The sequence below is a fragment of the Podarcis gaigeae genome, assembly GCF_964106915.1.
Source record: "Podarcis gaigeae genome assembly, chromosome: 3".
Lineage (NCBI taxonomy): Eukaryota > Metazoa > Chordata > Lepidosauria > Squamata > Lacertidae > Podarcis > Podarcis gaigeae.
This window is the reverse complement of record NC_139680.1, coordinates 49,757,445-49,776,791: the sequence shown is the minus strand read 5'-3', so window position 1 is coordinate 49,776,791 and position 19,347 is coordinate 49,757,445. Positions and strand designations below refer to the sequence as shown.

The 19,347-nt window shown below is 41.6% G+C and overlaps 1 protein-coding gene across 1 annotated transcript in view; it reads left to right on the top strand.

Annotated features, from left to right (window-relative positions):
* Window positions 1-19,347, top strand: part of PDSS2 (decaprenyl diphosphate synthase subunit 2) — a 76,084-nt gene that overhangs the window by 37,709 nt on the left and 19,028 nt on the right. Inside the window, exon 4 of the mRNA XM_083731426.1 lies at window positions 18,018-18,092. Within this exon, the coding sequence (XP_083587552.1) occupies window positions 18,018-18,092 (75 nt within the window). The remainder of the gene's footprint in view (window positions 1-18,017; window positions 18,093-19,347) is intronic.

The window sequence follows — 19,347 nt, the reverse complement described above, 5'->3', positions numbered from 1 at the left end:
TGAGTGAAGTATCTGCAAAATGGCAAAGGTACAGTTCATTTGTGAAGAACTGTGGTGCTATTTTTCAAATTTACATGAACAAAAAGAGGCAAGTCTACTTGGAAGCCACAGACTATTGTATTGTAGGTGAGAAGAGTGCTGTTGTGCTCAGATTCTTTTGGGGAACTTCGAGTGGGCATCTGGTTGGCCACTGAGACCACAGAGTGCTATATTAGATGGACCTTTGGCCTGACCCATAAGACTTTTTTATGGTCTTATTTTGAAAGTTAAATCCTAATGACAAGGAAATGGATTTTGAATGCTAACACTTGTCATTTCTTCTTTTGCCCCATTGTCTCATGCCAGAAAAGTATGCGATGTGAACCGGGAGCTCTGTGCAGATTTATGTATGGCTTAGCTTATTTTCAGCGTTATCTGAAATAAGTGATTTATTACATGAACTGCACAGAAACCTGCCATGTGCATTAGAATGCATCATAAATGGTGCATATAGTTGTTTCAGCCATGTGTTCTTCTGAAGTGCCTTATTAAGTCCTTGGTTTATAAATACTGTGAAAAATAAATTGTATCATAATTTTTTAATTTAAGGGGATGAACTGTAAACATGAATGATCTTCATGATATTTGCTAATGCTTCAAGGACAACTTCCAATTAGTCTGTGCTAGATATTAATTTCTTATATGCATTTATTGCCTAGATTATGTGAATAAAGCTTATGAAAGGGAATATATTAGAGCTACCATGGCAAGTCCAGATTACTTCTGGTTTGTAGTTTCTTGGTTTCTACTGGCTAATCATTTTAGCATTTTGTCCTGGAATTTGGGGCCAGTAGAACTAAATAGCAAATTTCATTTTGCTACTCTTTAAAAGCTATGGGTCATCTTCAATTTAATTGTTGTGCTAGCAGAAGCCGGCACAACTACTCCTACTAGTGCAATGGGACTTCCCCCCTGTCTTCTGCCCATGTGCCCCTGTATCATCCCCAGATCTGCTCTAAAGGGTCAAGAGAACCCACAGAACAGCCCGCGAGGGAGGAGAGGAGAATTTATGCTTGCCCAACAACACAGTCTCTTTAGCATTACTTTGAATACAATATGTTATGCAACAGTATGGTTATGCCATATCTGAGCAGTAGTAAAGTAATTGTTGTGCTATTACACACTAGCCTTTGACACAGGAGCCTTTTCAGATAATTACTAAGGACTTAACAGAGAATTAAAGAGGTTCATGTTGGGGGGGGGGAGAAGAACACAGTGTGAATAGGAAATTCCTTCAGCTTTTCACCTCTGTGGATTGTAGCGGCAGCTATATAAATTTAAGTTTTGCCTTGAGGTCCTCTGGCTGGGGCGGGACGATATGGGATTGAGGGGGCAACTCCCATCTCTTGCAGGGGTGCAATTAGTGCCAGCACCGTCCGTTAAGAGTTTGGGTGTAATCTTCGATACCTCCCTCTCTATGGAGGCGCAGATTACAGCTATAACAAAGGCGGCATTTTTTCATCTCCGCCAAGCTAAGCAGTTGGCCCCTTATCTCTCTCGCCCTGACCTAGCCACTGTGATCCATGCGACGGTCACCTCCAGACTGGATTATTGTAACTCGCTCTACGTGGGGCTGCCCTTAAGACTGACCCAGAAACTCCTGGGGGGGCAGAATGCCGCGGCGAGACTCCTTATGGGGTCTTCGCTGCGAGATCACATTCATCCGGTACTATACCAGCTGCACTGGCTCCCGGTGGAGTACAGGATCAGGTTTAAGGTGCTGGTTTTAACCTTTAAAGCCCTATACGGCCTAGGACCCTCGTACCTATGGGACCGCCTCTCCTGGTATGCCCCACAGAGAAACCTACGGTCTGCAAATAATAACATCCTCAAGGTCCCAGGCCTCAGAGAGGTTAGGCTGGCCTCAACTAGAGCCAGGGCCTTTTCGGCTGCGGCTCCAATCTGGTGGAACGCTCTGTCACAAGAGACTAGGGCCCTGCGGGACCTGACATCCTTCCGCAGGGCCTGCAAGACAGAGTTGTTCCACCAGGCCTTTGGCCAGGGCGCAGCCTGACTCCCTCCTCTGGCAACCTGCTTAGAATCTTGCTTAATTAGTTGCCATTAATTTGATTTTAATTGATTTTTATAATGAAATATTTTTAGAATGTGTTTTTTAGTATCTGATTGTTTGATTGTTGATTGTTGTTAGCCGCCCTGAGCCCGGCTTCGGCTGGGGAGGGCGGGATATAAATAAATTATTATTATTATTATTATTATTATTATTATTATTATTATTAAGTTGTTCTGAATTTTTGAATATTACATGATCCATGTCAACCATATCAAAGCACTGGGTTGTCAGTGCAAGTGGAGACTCCAGCAAAGGAAGAGTTTGGTATGTTGTATGAAACACTTGTGTTTGGCACATGTGGCTGTCAGCTGAAGCTATACACAAGGCAATATTGTTTCATTGAACATTAGCTGTTTATAAATAACCAGTGGCACAGATGTACTACTTATATTGTGGCTGAATTTCCGTATGCTAGTTTATGTATTCCTTAAGGCATAAATATGCTGCTTACTAAATAAGCTATTTGTTTACATAAACATCACAGATTTATGCAAGCAGATCTTCCTTCTGCGCAGAATCTAAGTAATTCTGAGCTAAATTTTGATTTAATTTCCCTTCCTGTTATAGGAAGGGTTTACCTGTATTACGGCAAATAATGTACAATATGGGCTGACACTGGAACACAAAGGTTGTAGTAGTGGCTGCTTATGAGTATGTATGATTAGGACTGGGATCCAAACTCTTCATAGTTCTGTTACAAACTAGCTCATAGTAGTTTGTTGTTGGCTATTGTACATGGTGCATTGTAGAGCAGGGCTGAGGAACTGCCAACCTCTAGGCCAATTCTAGCCCCCTTCATGTTCACATCTGACCTATGGTGCACCCTTGCTGCATCCCCCTCACTGTGCTGCAAGTCCCCAACGCTTTGCATTTCTGTGTTAGGCAGAAAGAAAGAGTAGCCTCCTTCCCTCTGCCTAGCCAAGAAGGGGAGAGAGAAAATGGGAGAGATAAAGAGAGAGAATGGGAAGAACAAAAGAGGAGAATGAAAGGGGGGGGGTTAAGAGAAAAGGCCCAGCTTCATCCACTGCTGTTGTGCAGCCCCTGCGGGATCACCCCAAGGAACTGAGACCCTAGTTATAAAAAGATTCTTCATCCCTGCTGTAGACTAACTGGCAAAGCTGAAAGCTGATCTCTGTCTGAATAAGCTTCCAGTGAAAATGTTGGCAGTAGATGGGCTAGCCGTTGGGGCAGTCCGGGTTTCCCTAAAAAAAGAGAGGAAAGGCATCTGCACTCCATAAAGGGTGTTCTTTCTGTAACAAAACAAAAAGAGGATAAATCTAGTAGAAGAGGATACAGATGTGTCCTTTGTGGCCATAGTGAGTTTATGGGTAGGTTAGTTTTAACAGTGGAGTTGAATGTGTTAAATATAAGGGATTGTTGCTACATCCTTGACATTTTGTCACACCATAGCTCTGCCACTGACTTGAAGAATTGGCTGGGGTGTCAGTGATTGTAAACAAATCAAATTCAAAACATCTGTGTTAATTGATTTCTCTCTTATGTGCACATATTCTTTCTCATCCCAGGAAGTAGCTTTATTCTGTGGGAAAGGCCCCTGGAGGTTTTTAACGTAAGACTTTATCCCGCCCCCACCCTCGTGACCCAGTTATTCACCTAACTGTAGAAAAGAGAGGGAGCTGTGGGAATAAATCTGGCATTATGTTTCCTTCTCCTGGCTGTTTCTGCCCCCAGGTGACGGGGCTGTTTGGATTAACTGTCATTTTGGCAGCAGCTGACATGCCAGATCCCTGTGCCATAGAAGGAAGGAAATGACTTGATGTGCCTGGACATCTGGGTGTCTCACTACAACATGGTTTGCCTGTGCATTGTTGATCAATAAGGATAAGCAAGTAGTTACAAAAAATCTTTTTGGAAAAGAAATACCTAAGGGATGGCAAAGAGAGAAAAAGGTAGGAAAATTTGAAGCACTATACTATAAAGCTCCAAATAGAGAAGAGGAGAAGAGGAGGTTAAGGGGTGATATGATAGCCATGTTCAAATATATAAAAGGATGTCACATAGAGGAGGGAGAAATGTTGTTTTCTGCTGCTCCAGAGAAGTGGACACGGAGCAATGGATCCAAACTACAAGAAAGAAGATTCCACCTAAACATTAGGAAGAACTTCCTGACAGTAAGAGCTGTTCGACAGTGGAATTTGCTGTCAAGGAGTGTGGTGGAGTCTCCTTCTTTGGAGGTCTTTATGCAGAGGCTTGACAACCATATGTCAGAAGTGCTCTGGTGGTGTTTCCTGCTTGGCAGGGAGTTGGACTCGATGGCCCTTGTGGTCTCTTCCAACTCTATGATTCTATGAAATAGCAGCTATGCACAGAACAACAGGATTGAGGTGAGGATGGGATGGGATGTTGTGAGACAATACAGAAGGGCAGCCAAGTTGTACATCTTGAAAGAAAGGGCCGCATGACCAATGTGACCAAGAAAGATGTCGTAGATAGATAGATAAATTTATTGTCATTGTCCGTATATATACAGTATACACAACAACGAAAATCAAACACCCAAGACCGGATTCACATACACATTTGCACGTATCTCCAACACTCTCATCCTATTCAGACATAATCTATTAGAACATAACATAATCCAGAATATAACATAACCTATTAGAAGCATAGCATAACCTAAGACCTATCTCATTCCTTACTACTCACTGCTTGCTATTTCTTACAACTGGCCCTGAGATCATTATTTAGTGCAATCAGAGCTCTTGGATAGAAACTATTCAGAAGGCGTGTGGTTCGTGTTTTCATTGTCCTGTATCTTCTGCCCGAAGGCAACAGTTCAAAGAGGTTGTGAGCAGGATGGGTGGGATCTCTCAGGATATTGTGTGACTTCTTCAAGCTGCGAGACGTGAAGATCTCATCCAGGGTTGGTAGTTGGAGCCCAATAACATTCTGGGCAATTTTAATTATTCTCTGTAAAGCTTTTTTATCCATTTCAGAGCTGCTCCCATACCACGATAATATACTATAGGTTAAGACACCCTCAATGGTACTGTGATAATAGGACAGAAGTAGGTGCTGAGATAGATTCAATCCCCTGAGCATTCTCAGGAAATACAACCTCCCCTGCACCTTCCTCACAACCATATTAATATTTGCAGTCCATGAGAGGTCCTCAGAGATGTAAATGCCCAGGTATTTAAAACTACCAACCCTCTCCACCTCCTCGCCATTTATGTGTAATGGTAAAAATACACTTTTCTTTCTCCTAAAATCAATTATGAGTTCTTTGGTTTTTTTTGGTGTTAAGCATAAGATTATTTTCTTTACACCATTGAATTAACCCCTGTACTTCTTTCCTATAAGCAGCCTCATCATTCTCACTAATGAGCCCCACCACTGTTGTATCATCCGCAAATTTGATGATTGTGTTGGACTTATACAGTGGGGTGCAATCAAATGTGTACAGGGAATAGAGAAAGGGGCTTAACACACACCCCTGAGGGGCTCCTGTGCTTAATACTAGAGTAGAAGAATAGTAAGGTCCCATTCTCACTGTCTGCGGCCTATCGGTCAGGAAATTCCTTACCCACAAACAGATCTTCTGATGTATACCCAAATTGGTCATTTTAAGGAATAACCTGTCGTACTGTCAGGAGCTGAATGCTGTCAGGTATCGGTAAAGGTAAAAGACCCCTGGACGGTTAAGTCCAGTCAAAGGCGACTGGGGTGTGGCGCTCATCTTCACTTTCAGACCAGGGGAGCCAGTGTTTGTCCACAGACAGCCTTCTGGGTCATGTGGCCAGCAGGACTAAACTGCTTCTGGTGCAACAAAACACTGACGAGTGCCAGCGTGCACGGAAATGCCGTTTACTTTCCCGCTGCAGTGGTACCTATTTACTTGTACTGGTGTGCTTTTAAACTGCTAGGTTGGCAGAAGCTGGAACAGAGCAACGGGAGCTCACCCCGTTGTGTGGACTTGAACTTTTGACCTTTTGATCAGCAAAGCCAAAGAGGCTCAGTGGTTTAGACCACAGCACCACCCACTCCCTTCTGCAGGCAGATATATGGTAGAGCTGGTCCCTGTCTAAGCACAGCCTTTATTCTTGGATATCTCTGCCTCCTACTGGCTGTGTTGTGAATATCACTGATGAGGGAGCGTTACATATGCCAACCAGAGAAATAAGGTTCCGAGTCTAATACCAGTGCTAAGTGTGGTTCCTCCCCCCTCCCCCCACATTTCCTTCCACAACCCATTGAAGAGCTGTTTGGTCACCTTAATTCCAACAAGTTCCTCAACCAACTTCATGAGATGTAGCTATGTCACACACAGAGGAGCATAGAAAGCTGCCTTATACTAAATCAGAAAATTGGTTCATCTGGATCAGTATTATCTACTCTGACTGGTGGTGGCTCTCCAGTGTTTCAGGAAGAGGTCTCTTCCTGCCTTACCTAGAGACGCTGGGGATTGAACCTGAAACCTGCATGCGGGGGGGGGGGAGGCGGAGTAGCCAGTAACAAAGGTGCTTTTGCTTCTTCTGCAGTACTGCTTCATGTAGTGATAGTCTCAATGTAGTGCTAAGTGAGTTTTTTTCAGTGCATGTTAGCAATCCTATATTAGTGCCTTCTTCCAGGGGCAAACTATAACTGCATACTTCTCCTGCAAGCCACCATGTGTGAAGGCTCAGTTGGGCCAGCAATATGGAAGCATGTTCTCTTGGATGTAAATGGCCTACAAAGGTGTAGAGGAGAGGGGGTGGGGTGGGGGTGTACACAGACAGACACACACACACATTCCAGAAAGCCCATCAGCTCCATTGATGGTCAGAGCAGTTTGCTTGCTTGCTTGTTTAAGGTTAAAAACAATTAAAGCTTGGACTGTAAAAGCTGTCAGAGAAATTTCATTATCTGCTGCATAACAAGACATCACCATATATTTGTGACCATTTTGATAACTAGCTGTCCTTATTTAGCCTTAGTGCCCTTATATTTGCTAAGAGAACGGATTGCTGTTATCTGTTAGCGGTGTGCTGAATTTTAATTCAAGCTAATATATTTCATCTGGGAATTCAGGCAAGTCATGTGTAACATTGAAATGTGACTTCTTCCATGCTGAAAGTACAGTGCTGTCAAATAAATATTAGATTTTAATTGGCCCCATATAAGGGATTTGGAGTTGTACTGCAGTTTGCTGTTATAATAGTGGCATGGTTTGTTTTTCTGTTATGCATCACATTGTGAATCTTCTGCTTTTGAGATTGAAAAATAATTGTATTATCTATTTTTATTAAATTCATATTCTGCCCTTCCCCCAAAGGATTATTGTTTGAATCCACACATTGGGCTGAGCATCCATTGCTCTGTCCCAGTTTCTGCCAACCTAGCAGTTTGAAAGCACACCAGTGCAAGTAGATAAATAGGTACCGCTCTGGCTGGAAGGTAAATGGTGTTTCCGTGCGCCCTGGCTTCTGTCATGGTCCTCTGTGCACCAGTAGCAGTTTGGTCAGGCTGGCGAGATGACCAGGAAAGCTGTCTGTGGACAAATGCTGGCTCCCTCAGCCTGAAAAGTGAGATAAGTGGCCCCATAGTCACCTTTGACTGGGCTTAACCGTCCAGGGCTCTATCTTTACCTATCGTTCTTAATACAAAAAAGGTTCGCAATAACAGCATACCAGCTTTGACTTGAAGTTTATTTTTGTTTGACCTTGGTGAATTTCAAGTAATCTTAAGTTTCTGTTCATAAATGTAGTAGTGGCTAAATTTACCAGTTGCTGGAAACCACAAAAGGAGGAGTGTTGCTGTGCTTAGGTCCTGCTTGTGGGTTTCCCATGGATATCTGGCTGGCCACTGTGAGAACAGGATGTGGGACTAGATGAGCCATTGGCGTGATCCAACAGAGCTATTCTAATATTCCTGTATTTAAATGGGAAGATAAGCAGTTCTCTCTGATAAATGGAATAGAGTGGTGAAGTTGTAGTTAGCACAGTATGCTGGCACCCCCCAGTGCCAATAATAGCTGGGTTTTATCAGCAGCTTCATTATACAGACACTTCTGCTTGTATAAGACCACCCTCTGCCCTGAAAAAAGAATTGGGGAGCAAACTGAACAATGAAAGTACAGTCTTGCAAAGTCTTAGATGCTTGATGCTTGAATAGTTCTGTTTGCTGAACATACTTTCTTAGCTCCTCCTCCTTGCTGCAGCCCCTCTGCCCCTTGAAAAGCTGCTTCTAAGTGATGAGGGATCCTCTGGAATAGTATTAGATACTGTGTGAAGGGGTGAGAAGGAGGAAATAATTGACAGAAATCAGAAACGACTCTGCCCTGTTGAATGAGCAAGTGACTTTTGCCAGTGCTAGGGCTTTGTTGTATTCAAGCCGGTATTCTCCTGTGATGCTCATTGCTGAGAAGGATTTCAGATGCAGTTCTGTATAGTAGTTACAGTTTCCCTTGAAACTATAGACCTGATAGAACCAAAGGTTAAGCTTCTAGACCCACTTAATTTTGGTTCTTCCTAGTTGTACATTATTGTAGATTCTATATTCATAACAGTAGACACTCCCTAATGGGTGATTTTCCATTGGTATGTTTAAAACTTTGGACAGTATGAATTGCAATCAAAATGTTTGTCATTGTTTCACAATATACCAGACTCATGAGATCACTGGTACCTTCATTGTCAACATAACACTATCATAATTTTATCAACAGTTTCAATATAGAAACTTGAATAGAATTTTCCTCCTATAAAAATGGGAATATGTTGTGAGAGAAGCAAAGTGAGTCATAACTGTTGGGAATCCACCTTGCCAGATGCTGTCAGAAAGAGGACTGTGTAACTCTCTGCCTGAAGACAACAACAAAAACAACAACAACCCATCTACACATAGACTGGTAACTTGCCCAGAATTAAACTTTGGATTTGGATCTCTTGTTCAGGGCTGAATTTAGGAACAGGAGACCCAGGTGACTGCCTGGGGCGTCTGTCATGGGCTGTCTACTCAACTATACACTCAGCAGCTGAAATGAATAGTGCAATCGGTTCATCTGCACTTGTAAAGCTGGCAACACTGACCTGTGTAGATAGCATTGTGAACCTAAAAAAAATGTGCAGAATTTTACAGTTTCAGTATCCATTCAATAAATGGATTGTAATTGTGATCAGATGTATGCGCAAATTTATTGTCATACAAATCATGCCTCAGAAGTTGTGAAATGAGCTCCAAGTACAATAAGAGAGTATTCAAAAGATGAACCAATTGTGGAGCAGTGGGAGAGAGATACTCCTTGCCTAAGGCAACATTTGATCTAGAAATAGTCTTGTTTCTGAAACCTGTGTGGAAGTAGCTAATATACAGATTTAAATTAGTGGGTTGTCTAGCACAGTCCTGTTTTCCCATTACTTCTGCCAGGTCTCAGGCAGACATCCTTCTCAGCCCTACTGCCTTAAATCTTTCACCTTGGGATGTGTTATAATGATGCACTGTAATATTGTTTTCAGCACTAAATAATAAGCCGGCAAAAACAGTCAATCTTCAAGCCCAATACAAATAGGCTATCAAAGCCATTTATATACAGTACGTATCCTACCTTTTTCACAGAACTCAAGATGGCTTACAAAAATTTTAAAAATACAGGTAAAATGCACATAACTAAGGACATAGAACAGAGTATGGTTAAAAAATAAAACAATGTAAAAATAAATCTATTAAAATTCAGATAAAAACACCAACAGTACAGCATACTATCATGAGCCCATTCCTTAAAAGCAGTCAGTTCCCCAAAACATGCCAAATTAAAACTGGTTTCACCTGCTGGCATAAGGACAACAAAGAAGGAGCAAGTCTAGCCTCTCTAGGAAAGGAGTTTTGTTGTTGTTGCTTATTAAATTTGTTGTTGTTGCTTATTAAATTAGTACACTGACCTTCATCCAAAGATTCCAGGGTAGTTCACAACAACAACAACAAAATGAAAATCCAAAGTACATACAAAAACAAACCAATAACCCCCACTCCCACAAACATTTAAAAAGGCATAGAACGTTATTAGCCAAACATCTGATGGGAAGGAACCATTTTCACCTGGCACCTAAAGATGTAATGTAGGTGCCAGGCGAACCTTCACAAACAAGGAGCCACTGCAGAAAAGAACTACTGTCTGGTTGCCACCCTCCAGACCTCATGTGAAGGAGACACAGAAAGAAGGGCCTCAAATGATGATCACAAGGTCTGGGTTGATTCATATGAGGAGAGGTGGTACTGCTACCTTCACTGCCACTAGGTAGGCTCGATGATGAGCCCTCACCAGTGTTCAGTTGCATTCAACCAGAGTTTTCATCCACTTGCATTCAAGCCATCTTCCAGCTTCTTTCCTTGCCCTAAGCTCCAAAGTCTGGAATCTGCCACCAGGAAGACTACCTCCTGCATTCCCACCAAATGTGCCTGTGGGAATGAAAGAAGGGTGTCTCCTGAAGAGCTCAGAACCCGGGTGGGTTCTGTCAGAGGCAGCTCCATATAGAGCGTGTTACAGTGATCCAAATGGGATATAATATGTCACTGTAGCCAGATCAGACATCTCCAGGAATGGCCACTGTAGAAATCTGGGCTCAGGACTGAATCCAGGAGCACCCCCATTATCCTATGTCTAAAGTAGACTCCAGTGCATGAGAATGATGGTGATAAAAAGTGGCTCATCACTAAAATGAAAATGAATGTCCTATGCCAAACTTGTGCTAAAATGAGATGTATGAATTATAGGCAAACGAATGACATCTCCATTTTTTCTAAAGGGTTTACTTTTGTTAATCTAGTGTTAGCACTATGGATTAAGGATGTGTGTGAGGGAGACAGACAGGTAGACAGACATTTATATATATATATTCGCTTCAATTGATTACTGAGGTTCTTGCTTGAATAAATTTCCCACCCGTTCAGCACATAAAGGGAAGATAAATATTCCCTAGAGAGCATTCTGCGTCTTCTTAATGGTTTTTAATGGTGCTTTGGTATTCAGGAAAAAAGTAATAAATTTGTATGTGATTGTTTTTACTACTGCAGCAAATGCTTAAGTGCCAAACTAAGAACCTTCCTGAGAAGCAACTAATAGGAAAGATTAAGATGTCTTTGATCACCTGTTATCTGAAGGGACAGAAAGATCTGTAATGCATTTTCCTGCTTCATGGTGTAAGAAGTCTTAAAATATTTTCTTGACTCAGGTTTTAAGGAAGGGGGACTATAATTAAGTAGATTCTTCATGTACTGCTGTTCTGTACAGACTGAAACTGACAGAATAAAACTTGCAAGATCTTGTCGTCATTGAACTCCACATTCTGAGGTGCCTTTTATGTTAGTCTGGGATCCAAGCACTGTTAGCTAATGTTGACTTAATGTTCCGTTTTGTTAATGGGGAAAAAGTGGCAGGGGATGTCAGACCCTGGGTTCATCTAGCTCAGTGTTCTCTGCTCTGAATGGCAGCAGTTCTCCAGAAGGCTGCCCCAACCTTCCCTTGGAGATTCCAGGAATTGATCCTGAAACCTTTTGCATGCAGAGCACTGAGCTGTGACCCTTTCCTAAACACTTCTGTTTAATGTATTGGGTGCTAAATAGCACTTCTGCCTTAAACATTATTTATTGATGTAGAACCAAGCCTGCTAAACTTGTGACTCCACAAGCTGAATGCAGCTCTGTTGGTGAGACCTCCCAGGTGCCTGACAACCTCTCTTTTTGCAGCAAATAAAATAAAAAGATTTAATAAAAAAACAAACTTGGATTATCTGTTGAATCCCTAACCTCTTCTTGCGAGTTCTTGTAAAACTGTTCAGTATTAAGCAAGCCTCAGTATGTAGGTTCAGTCCCCAGCATCTCTAGGTCGGGCTAGGAAAGACCCCTGCCTGAAACCCTGGAAAACAGTTGCCAGTCCATGTAGACAATACTGAGCTATAGGTAGAGGGACCCCTAACCATTAGGTCCAGTTGTGGCAGACTCTGGGGTTACGGTGCTCATCTCACTTTATTGGCTGAGGGAGCTGGCATACAGTTTCTGGGTCATGTGGCCAGCATGACTAAGCCGCTTCTGGCGAACCAGAGCAGTGCACAGAAACACCATTTACCTTCCCGCCGGAGTGGTACCTATTTATCTACTTGCACTTTGACGTGCTTTTGAACTGCAGCGCCACCCGCATCCCTTAATATTGAGCTAGATGAACCCAATTGTCTGCCTCAGTATAAGTAGCTTCCTATGTACCAAGTGAGCCTATTTACACAGAATCACAGAACTGTAGAGTTCAAAGGAACCCTCAGGGTCATCTAGTCCAATCCCCTGCAATGCAGGAATCCCAATTTTTCATACATGACCATCCGACGTTTGCTTAAAAGGGAAGGAGTGCCCACCACCTCTCGTGGGAGTCTATTCCACTGTTGACACTACACACTTTTTATCTGCTGGTGGAAAACATTAGTCCAGGTTCATTTCATTGACCTAGAGGAAAACTTACACATTATGATAGGAAGGCATAATAGGGGGCAAAGCCCTTGAGTAGATGAAACTTACTGGAAGATCATTAAACATAAGACAGTATTTATTGCAACAGTTTAATACTAATCTTATAATTCACATGCTTACTAAATCTCTGATACATTACTGCCTTGAATTCTACTATATCAATATGGCAATGATACATATCAAGTTCTACATTTCCAAGAAGATGTTAAAACCGTGCCAGACAAGATTATAATTGTAAAGGTCCACTTCAGGCTTTTACTTAACAAATCACCTAAAGTCTGGAGGTGAACAAAATAAATAATAAAGGCTTTGTTTTGTTGGTGTCTGGAAACTTTTCAGGTGCATTTTCAAAATTATAATTGGAGCCCTGTTTTTCAGCACTGGGGTCATGTAGTGCACAGTCTACAGATTGCAAGTTTGTGTGCTAGGGCAGTGTTTCCCAACCTTGTGCCTCCAGCTGTTTTTGAACTACAACTCCCATCATCCCTGACTAGCAAGACCAGTGGCAAGGGATGATGGGAATTGTAGTCCAAAAACAGCTGGAGGCACAAGGTTGGGAAACACTGTGCTAGGGGATATTTGTGCTTTTCTATTAAGTGCATTTATTCTTTATTTACAAAAATATTTTTAATCTGGTCTTATAGAGGCAATTCCCTTTGGACAGGCAGCCGAGGAATAAAAAGTAGTGTGTGACAAAGCTTTAAGCCTGGGGTGGGGAACCTTTTGCAGCTCAAGGACCTCATTCTCTTCTGTGCAACCTTCCAAGGGCCACATGCCAGTGGTGCGTGGCATGTGGGAAGAGCAGTGGATGTAAATGTTGTATTTGTTTCAGTAGGCTTCTACACACACTCACACACCCCTCTTTGCCCTCCATCCAGAGAAGCAATAGGCATTATCAGTGTTCAAGGATACATTCTAGTCAGGCAAAAACACTCGTGGTGGGTGTGAAGCTGGGCCAGTACAGGCTGTGACTTGGGAGAGACCAGAGTTCAGAGAGACTCAGGTGGCTGCAGTTTCCCACCCTTGCTGAAGCAGTGGGTTAGGAGAGTAAAGGAAAACATATCCTTTAGAAGCAAGGAGGCAAAGTTATTGGCAACTTGAGAAGGCAACTTGAATGAGACCCTTTAAAGCAGCTTCATACTGTTGTTGTTGTCATCGTCAAATTACTGGTATCCAGTAGCATTTCCCCAAAACCCAGCAAGTTCTATCTTAATGGTGAATTGACTTTTAGGCATGATCACAGAGAACTTAATTCTGCTTTTAAAACATCTCTCTTTCAAACAAATAGATTGTTAGTTGGAAATGTGAAGTGTGTTTTCAGCTAGCAAGTCTATCTGGAACTTGGGAGTCCAGCACAAGCAGTTTTCTTGTTCATCCCTTGTAACGTTTTTCCTTTATTTCTCTTCAGTTAAAAAGAAATTCCCCAGGACACTTTTGCCTCAATCCACTGCTTTCTCGAGTTTCCCTTGTTATTTCAAACTCTTCGTTCTGTGACATATGAACACAGAGTATCTTTTTTTGCTCTCCATATAATGCTAACTTTTTCAGATTATTTAAGGAGTGCAAGTGCTCCATCATACCAGCATGTTGTCTCCCTCCTGTCCTGTTCAGGCTCTTAAAAGCTATTTATTCTTCAAGTACTTGCAGCCTTTAAGATGGCTGCTCACAGTTTGGTTGGCTGCATTCATTGCTTGATGTAACTATTTTGTCCAAACAATTAGATGGGGTGTGTGTGAGAGGGGCTGGACAAGGAGCAGAAAATGGAAATTATTTGAGTCGCCCAGATGATCCCAACTGAGACAATAGCAAAAATGATAATTTACACAGCCTGAATCTCAGTGATGCTTAGAGAAAAATATACAATAGCTATTGAAATATTGCAGAGATCTGGTTTTTCCCCTTCTTTAGCTGTAAGATGCCTATTCTTGTATTCCAAAGCTATATTCTGCTAATGTTGCTCAGATAATTTCTCCCCACCCCCCATCTTTATAGACAGTTGTTACTAGATTGGCAATGCAACATAAATATGGTGTTATATTAGTCTAACTGTCCTGCTATGATGGCAATATTCAGTCTATGTACTTGACTGATAATTCTGGGCCCCCCCAAAATTTGCATAGTCCTCCAACAGTGGTTTTCAAATTGTGCTCCAAGAAAACCTGGATTTTTCTCATAATTTTTTTCTGGGGTGTGATCCTCAATGAAAAAATAAATGATGGACAGGCTCCATGAAAGAAAGCTTGCCTACCACTCCGAATCATTGTTTAATATTTGCAGCTACAGGGCAGTGTTGGGCGTGATCTGAACTGAGCTTTTCATGCAGAGCAACACTGAGGTCCAATTCACCTGGGCAGCACTTTGCACAAATGGTGCAGATCCTAAAAACCTAATGTGCAGAAATTAACCAAAATCACAATTCGGAGAGCAAGTGTCTGAAGTTCAAAGATTGAAAATCCCTGCTGTATATCTAAGAAACAATGCCTTATATTGAGCCAGACCGTTGGTATTGTCTACACACTGAATTGCAGTAGACTCTCCAGGATTTCAGACAGGAGTCTTTCCCAGACCTACCTGAAGATGCCAGGGATTGAATCCGAGACCTTTAGCTTTAGCTCCTCCCTGAAGTGATTTGCCATGACTGGGAATTAAACCCAGGCGAAAACACAAAGCCAAAACCACTAGACTACCTGGCACCTTAATCATGCTATCAATAATATTGAGAAGGTAGCATTTTTCTTATTTTATATAACCTTTATCTAGTAGGTGTAAAGTTCTGATTAAGTAACTTACTATACTCTGAATATTTCAGATTTCAGAAGCATCTTTCTAAACTTGGAGCACTGGTGATGGTCGGGGAAGTGGAGAGGGAAAGAAGTATATGACCTTGTCTAGTACAGTAACCAAAAGTACGAGCTCTGGGTCCTCAGTTCAAATATCACTTCAGCCATAGACTCAGCAGGGCACAGTGCAGGCATAATATTATGTTGGCATTCCTTTGGGATTGGTTCAGAAGGTGCCGCTGGTGTTGTGGCCCACAGGAGTGGAACACCTGGATGCACACATGCTACACCTGAGCTGAAATGGGAGCTGAACTGGTTGTTGATCAGTGACCAGACCATGTTCAAGTTCTTCTGCCCCTTTGTAGACCTGTAAAATCACTTCGATCATTTGGGGGAAATCTGCTTGTGGTCCTGCACCCTACAGTATATCATAGTGTGAAGGCCATGAAAGCAGGCATTTTCTGCAATTGCCCTATGCGAACTGTGGACCACTGTTTTGAATTAGAGTTAGGAGAGCATCAGATTTCTCTTTGGTGAAGGCTAGTGATTATATAATGCCATGCTGAAACAGGAGTGAGAGACAGGGGTTGAAACGTGTGCCTGAATGAAGGGTCTGTGAACATAGGGACCTGTGGTCCACTCCTGATCCCTAAACCAGGATTAAGTGTTATAATTGCAGTAGAACGTTAGTGACCATTAAACAAGGCTGCTGAGAAGATAAACTTTAGAGGGTGATTGTAAAGGGGCAAAATACAATTGTATTTATGTGAAACTTTTTATAGACTCGTACTCTATGGATGTATAAACAGTAGCTTTATTGCAAGAAAGATTCATTGCAGATGAAAAGAAGTGCTCTTAGGGTGTAATAAGTAATTGCACAGTTTAGTATATTGTGTGCCTGTGAATTTCATATAGTGTTGATTTTGGCGTTTTATATATGTTTACAGAAAAAAAATATGATTCTTCAATAAATAATTACCTTGAAATTAGTGAAAACCTGCCACTTCCTTATATGTGTGTATAAGAAGTAAAGGATCTTTTGCTGAGTTGTGTCTTGTCTAGAGTTTCAGAGAAGGTTGGATGTGTGTTTTGAGAGGGGGGAGGAAGTTCTGGCTATTCACAGCTAGATGCATTGTTAAAGCTCATACTATCACTTTGACATTTAGAGGTAGGACTCAGTGTCTTTGTAAATTCTTCTTCTTCGTATTACTGCCATGTCTCTGGGCTCCAACCGTTTCACAAACCATAATATTTTTTAGTGAGTGATTGATCTGTATTATGTGTCCCAGCCATCAGAGAAATCTTGAGATGTTGCTTGTATAAACCGTAATACAATCTGACACTGAGCATTTGGTTACAGGCTTTCATAGACCTATTGGCGATACACAATCCTCCTGGATTTGGGCATAAGGCTTATCTGATACCTTCCCAAAAAATGCCCCTCATTTTCTCTGTTCCCCACTTAAATAACTCAACACATCTGGGTTAACACTGTAGGATCATTGTCCTTTCAGTTCCCCTGCAGCTCATATTGCTACAATATTTCTTTAAGTATCTGATTACTGAACAGGCAAGGCTATTTTTTCCCCTCCCCAAACAAGGCTGTTTTAAAATAGGCCTTACAAATTAGTTCCTAGGCGTCTTCTTTTTTAAGAAAAGGATTTAATTGGTACTGTTTGCCTAAGTGTGTACATACGGTAGGTTTGTGCAAGAGGCCAAGAGTGCAATCTGTGCGTGCTTACTTGGAAGTAAATCCCGTTCTGTTCCATAATGCTAACTCCCAGATTGCCGTCTAAATACAGTAAGGCTGGTGGAGGTTTGCAAATAAAACAATAAGAAGGATTACCAAGAATGTTAAGGGGTTTATTTGTGTTGCTTTTGGGGACTTTATTGTTGGCCATGCTGTCTTCAGTTACAAGAATGATAAAAACTGAAACTAAATATTTTTAATTCAATAACAAATGGGCTAAATTTTAGGAAAGGGAGATGGGGAATCTGATACAGCTCTATATATAGGAAATTAATCACCGAAGAGAGTAAACCTGTGAGCAGGCAGGATAGCCTTAAGGTGTGCCTACTTGATACGCCTGCATTGAATATATTACAGTAAATTCTGGTATATTGTTCCAGTTAAGGGAGTTCCAGTAGTTCCAGTGAGACTATGGCTGGTTTTTAAATTTTGGATTTGATTCAGCTTTTTAATGTGAACAACTGAGAACCCTAAAGATAATAGTTTTCTAAATATCATATGAACAGCTGCATGTTGGTGAAAGTTTCAATACATGTGTTGCTGTTGACCCTCAGGGCAGACACTTAATACAACTACAGTATGTTTCCAATGCATGAAAATGAATAATAAATAACTGCTTATGGACTCTTTGACTTTTTTGCAGTGGGTATAAATTTTTGAGTTTGTAACAATTTCCAGAGGATCTTGCAATGTGTACATAACTGGCAGCTTAATTTAATTTATACTTTAAAATATATATTATTTTGCTTTTGTTTACATTAACTTGAAATGTAGTGGGAAGAGGAAATGCTAAGCACAAGGCTCCAACTTAGAGATTCTCTTTTATTAATGTTTCCTTTGCTCTTTCAGTTTGGTGCACTCTAGCATATCTGTAATTAATCAACCCACTTAAAACAATTATTTCTTTTTTCCCTTTCAGGTGGTAGAGATCATGTCAAGTGCCATTGGTGAATTAATACAAGGGATATATTATGAAAATTCAAACTTGGAAAACGTAAGTTCCTATAATTACAAAACTCAGAGTGTGTGCATAAATCACTCTTTCCCTCCCACTTTAAAAAAGGTGGTGTGTGAGTCTGACAGAACAAACTGAATTAAATTAAAAACTCCTCATGATATTTCAGTTATTGGGTTGTACCATTTCAGGTAGTAGGTAGGTGAATCAAGTATTTGAAATCTTTTCCAAATGTAATAGTATGTTATCTCCCGTTGAATTTTCTCTGACATGTTATATGTATTTTGTGGGGAGAACTGCGAAATTCAATTCTCCCACTTACAGCCTGAAAAAAAATATATAGTCAAGGCTTGTAGATAAGCTCACAGAAGTCACTAGCCTGCAAAATGTATGACTAGCCTGCTAAGAGCCTAGTAGCTTCTGTGTCTATGCTGACTGCAAATGAAGGCCCCTGCCCCCAATTCTGCAGCCAGCATGGAAATGCAGACCGCTAGCATGTTAACACACTACTAAAAAAGAAAAACTATCTATCAAGCAGACTGGCAGAGGAGAGAGCGAGCAATCCATCCTTCCTCTGCCAGCTTGCTTCATTTTTATGCTGGTCACAGAGGAAGGGACTTTTCTTCCTCCACGGCTAGCATGGAAACCAAGTAGACTGCTATGGAAGGGATGGAGAGACCTCCACCTGCCCACTTGCCTGCATGGAATTACTGGCCAGCTCGTGGCTACTGGAAGACTTTTGAAATGCAAGGCTAGCCCTGCCTGGAAACAGCTGCATCAGGTGTGGCTTCAGGATGTCCCTGTTTCTTTTTAGTCATCAGTGTTTCTTTGTCATAGTTGCCATGCTCCCAAATAGCCCTGGCTGCTTTTTCACCTGGTTTAGGATTGTTCTGAAGGCCCAATAAGGCGATAGTTTCAGTTATGCTCCAATCCCCTTGCAAGAAAGACAAAGGAGGAGGACAATGGGGTGATGGAGTGCTTCTAATGACGGAGTTCAAGAAGCAATGAACATGTGATCCTTAAGGGAAGGCACATCTGAACTGAAGTACATCCCTAAATAACATTGTAGCAAGGAAACAATTTACTCTCATTTCATTTACCTCCCTCCCTTGGGTATATTCTGCTCTTTAAGGTGCATTCTGCAATGGACGGACAGGTCCCTCTTTTAATTTAAAAATGGTTTTCTCTGGAATTTGAGTAAAATAAAAGGATTAAGGCACTCCGGGGTGTGTTTTATGGACCCATTTACTCTAGCCCCTTTTCATCACAAACATCAAAGGCATGTATTAATAGA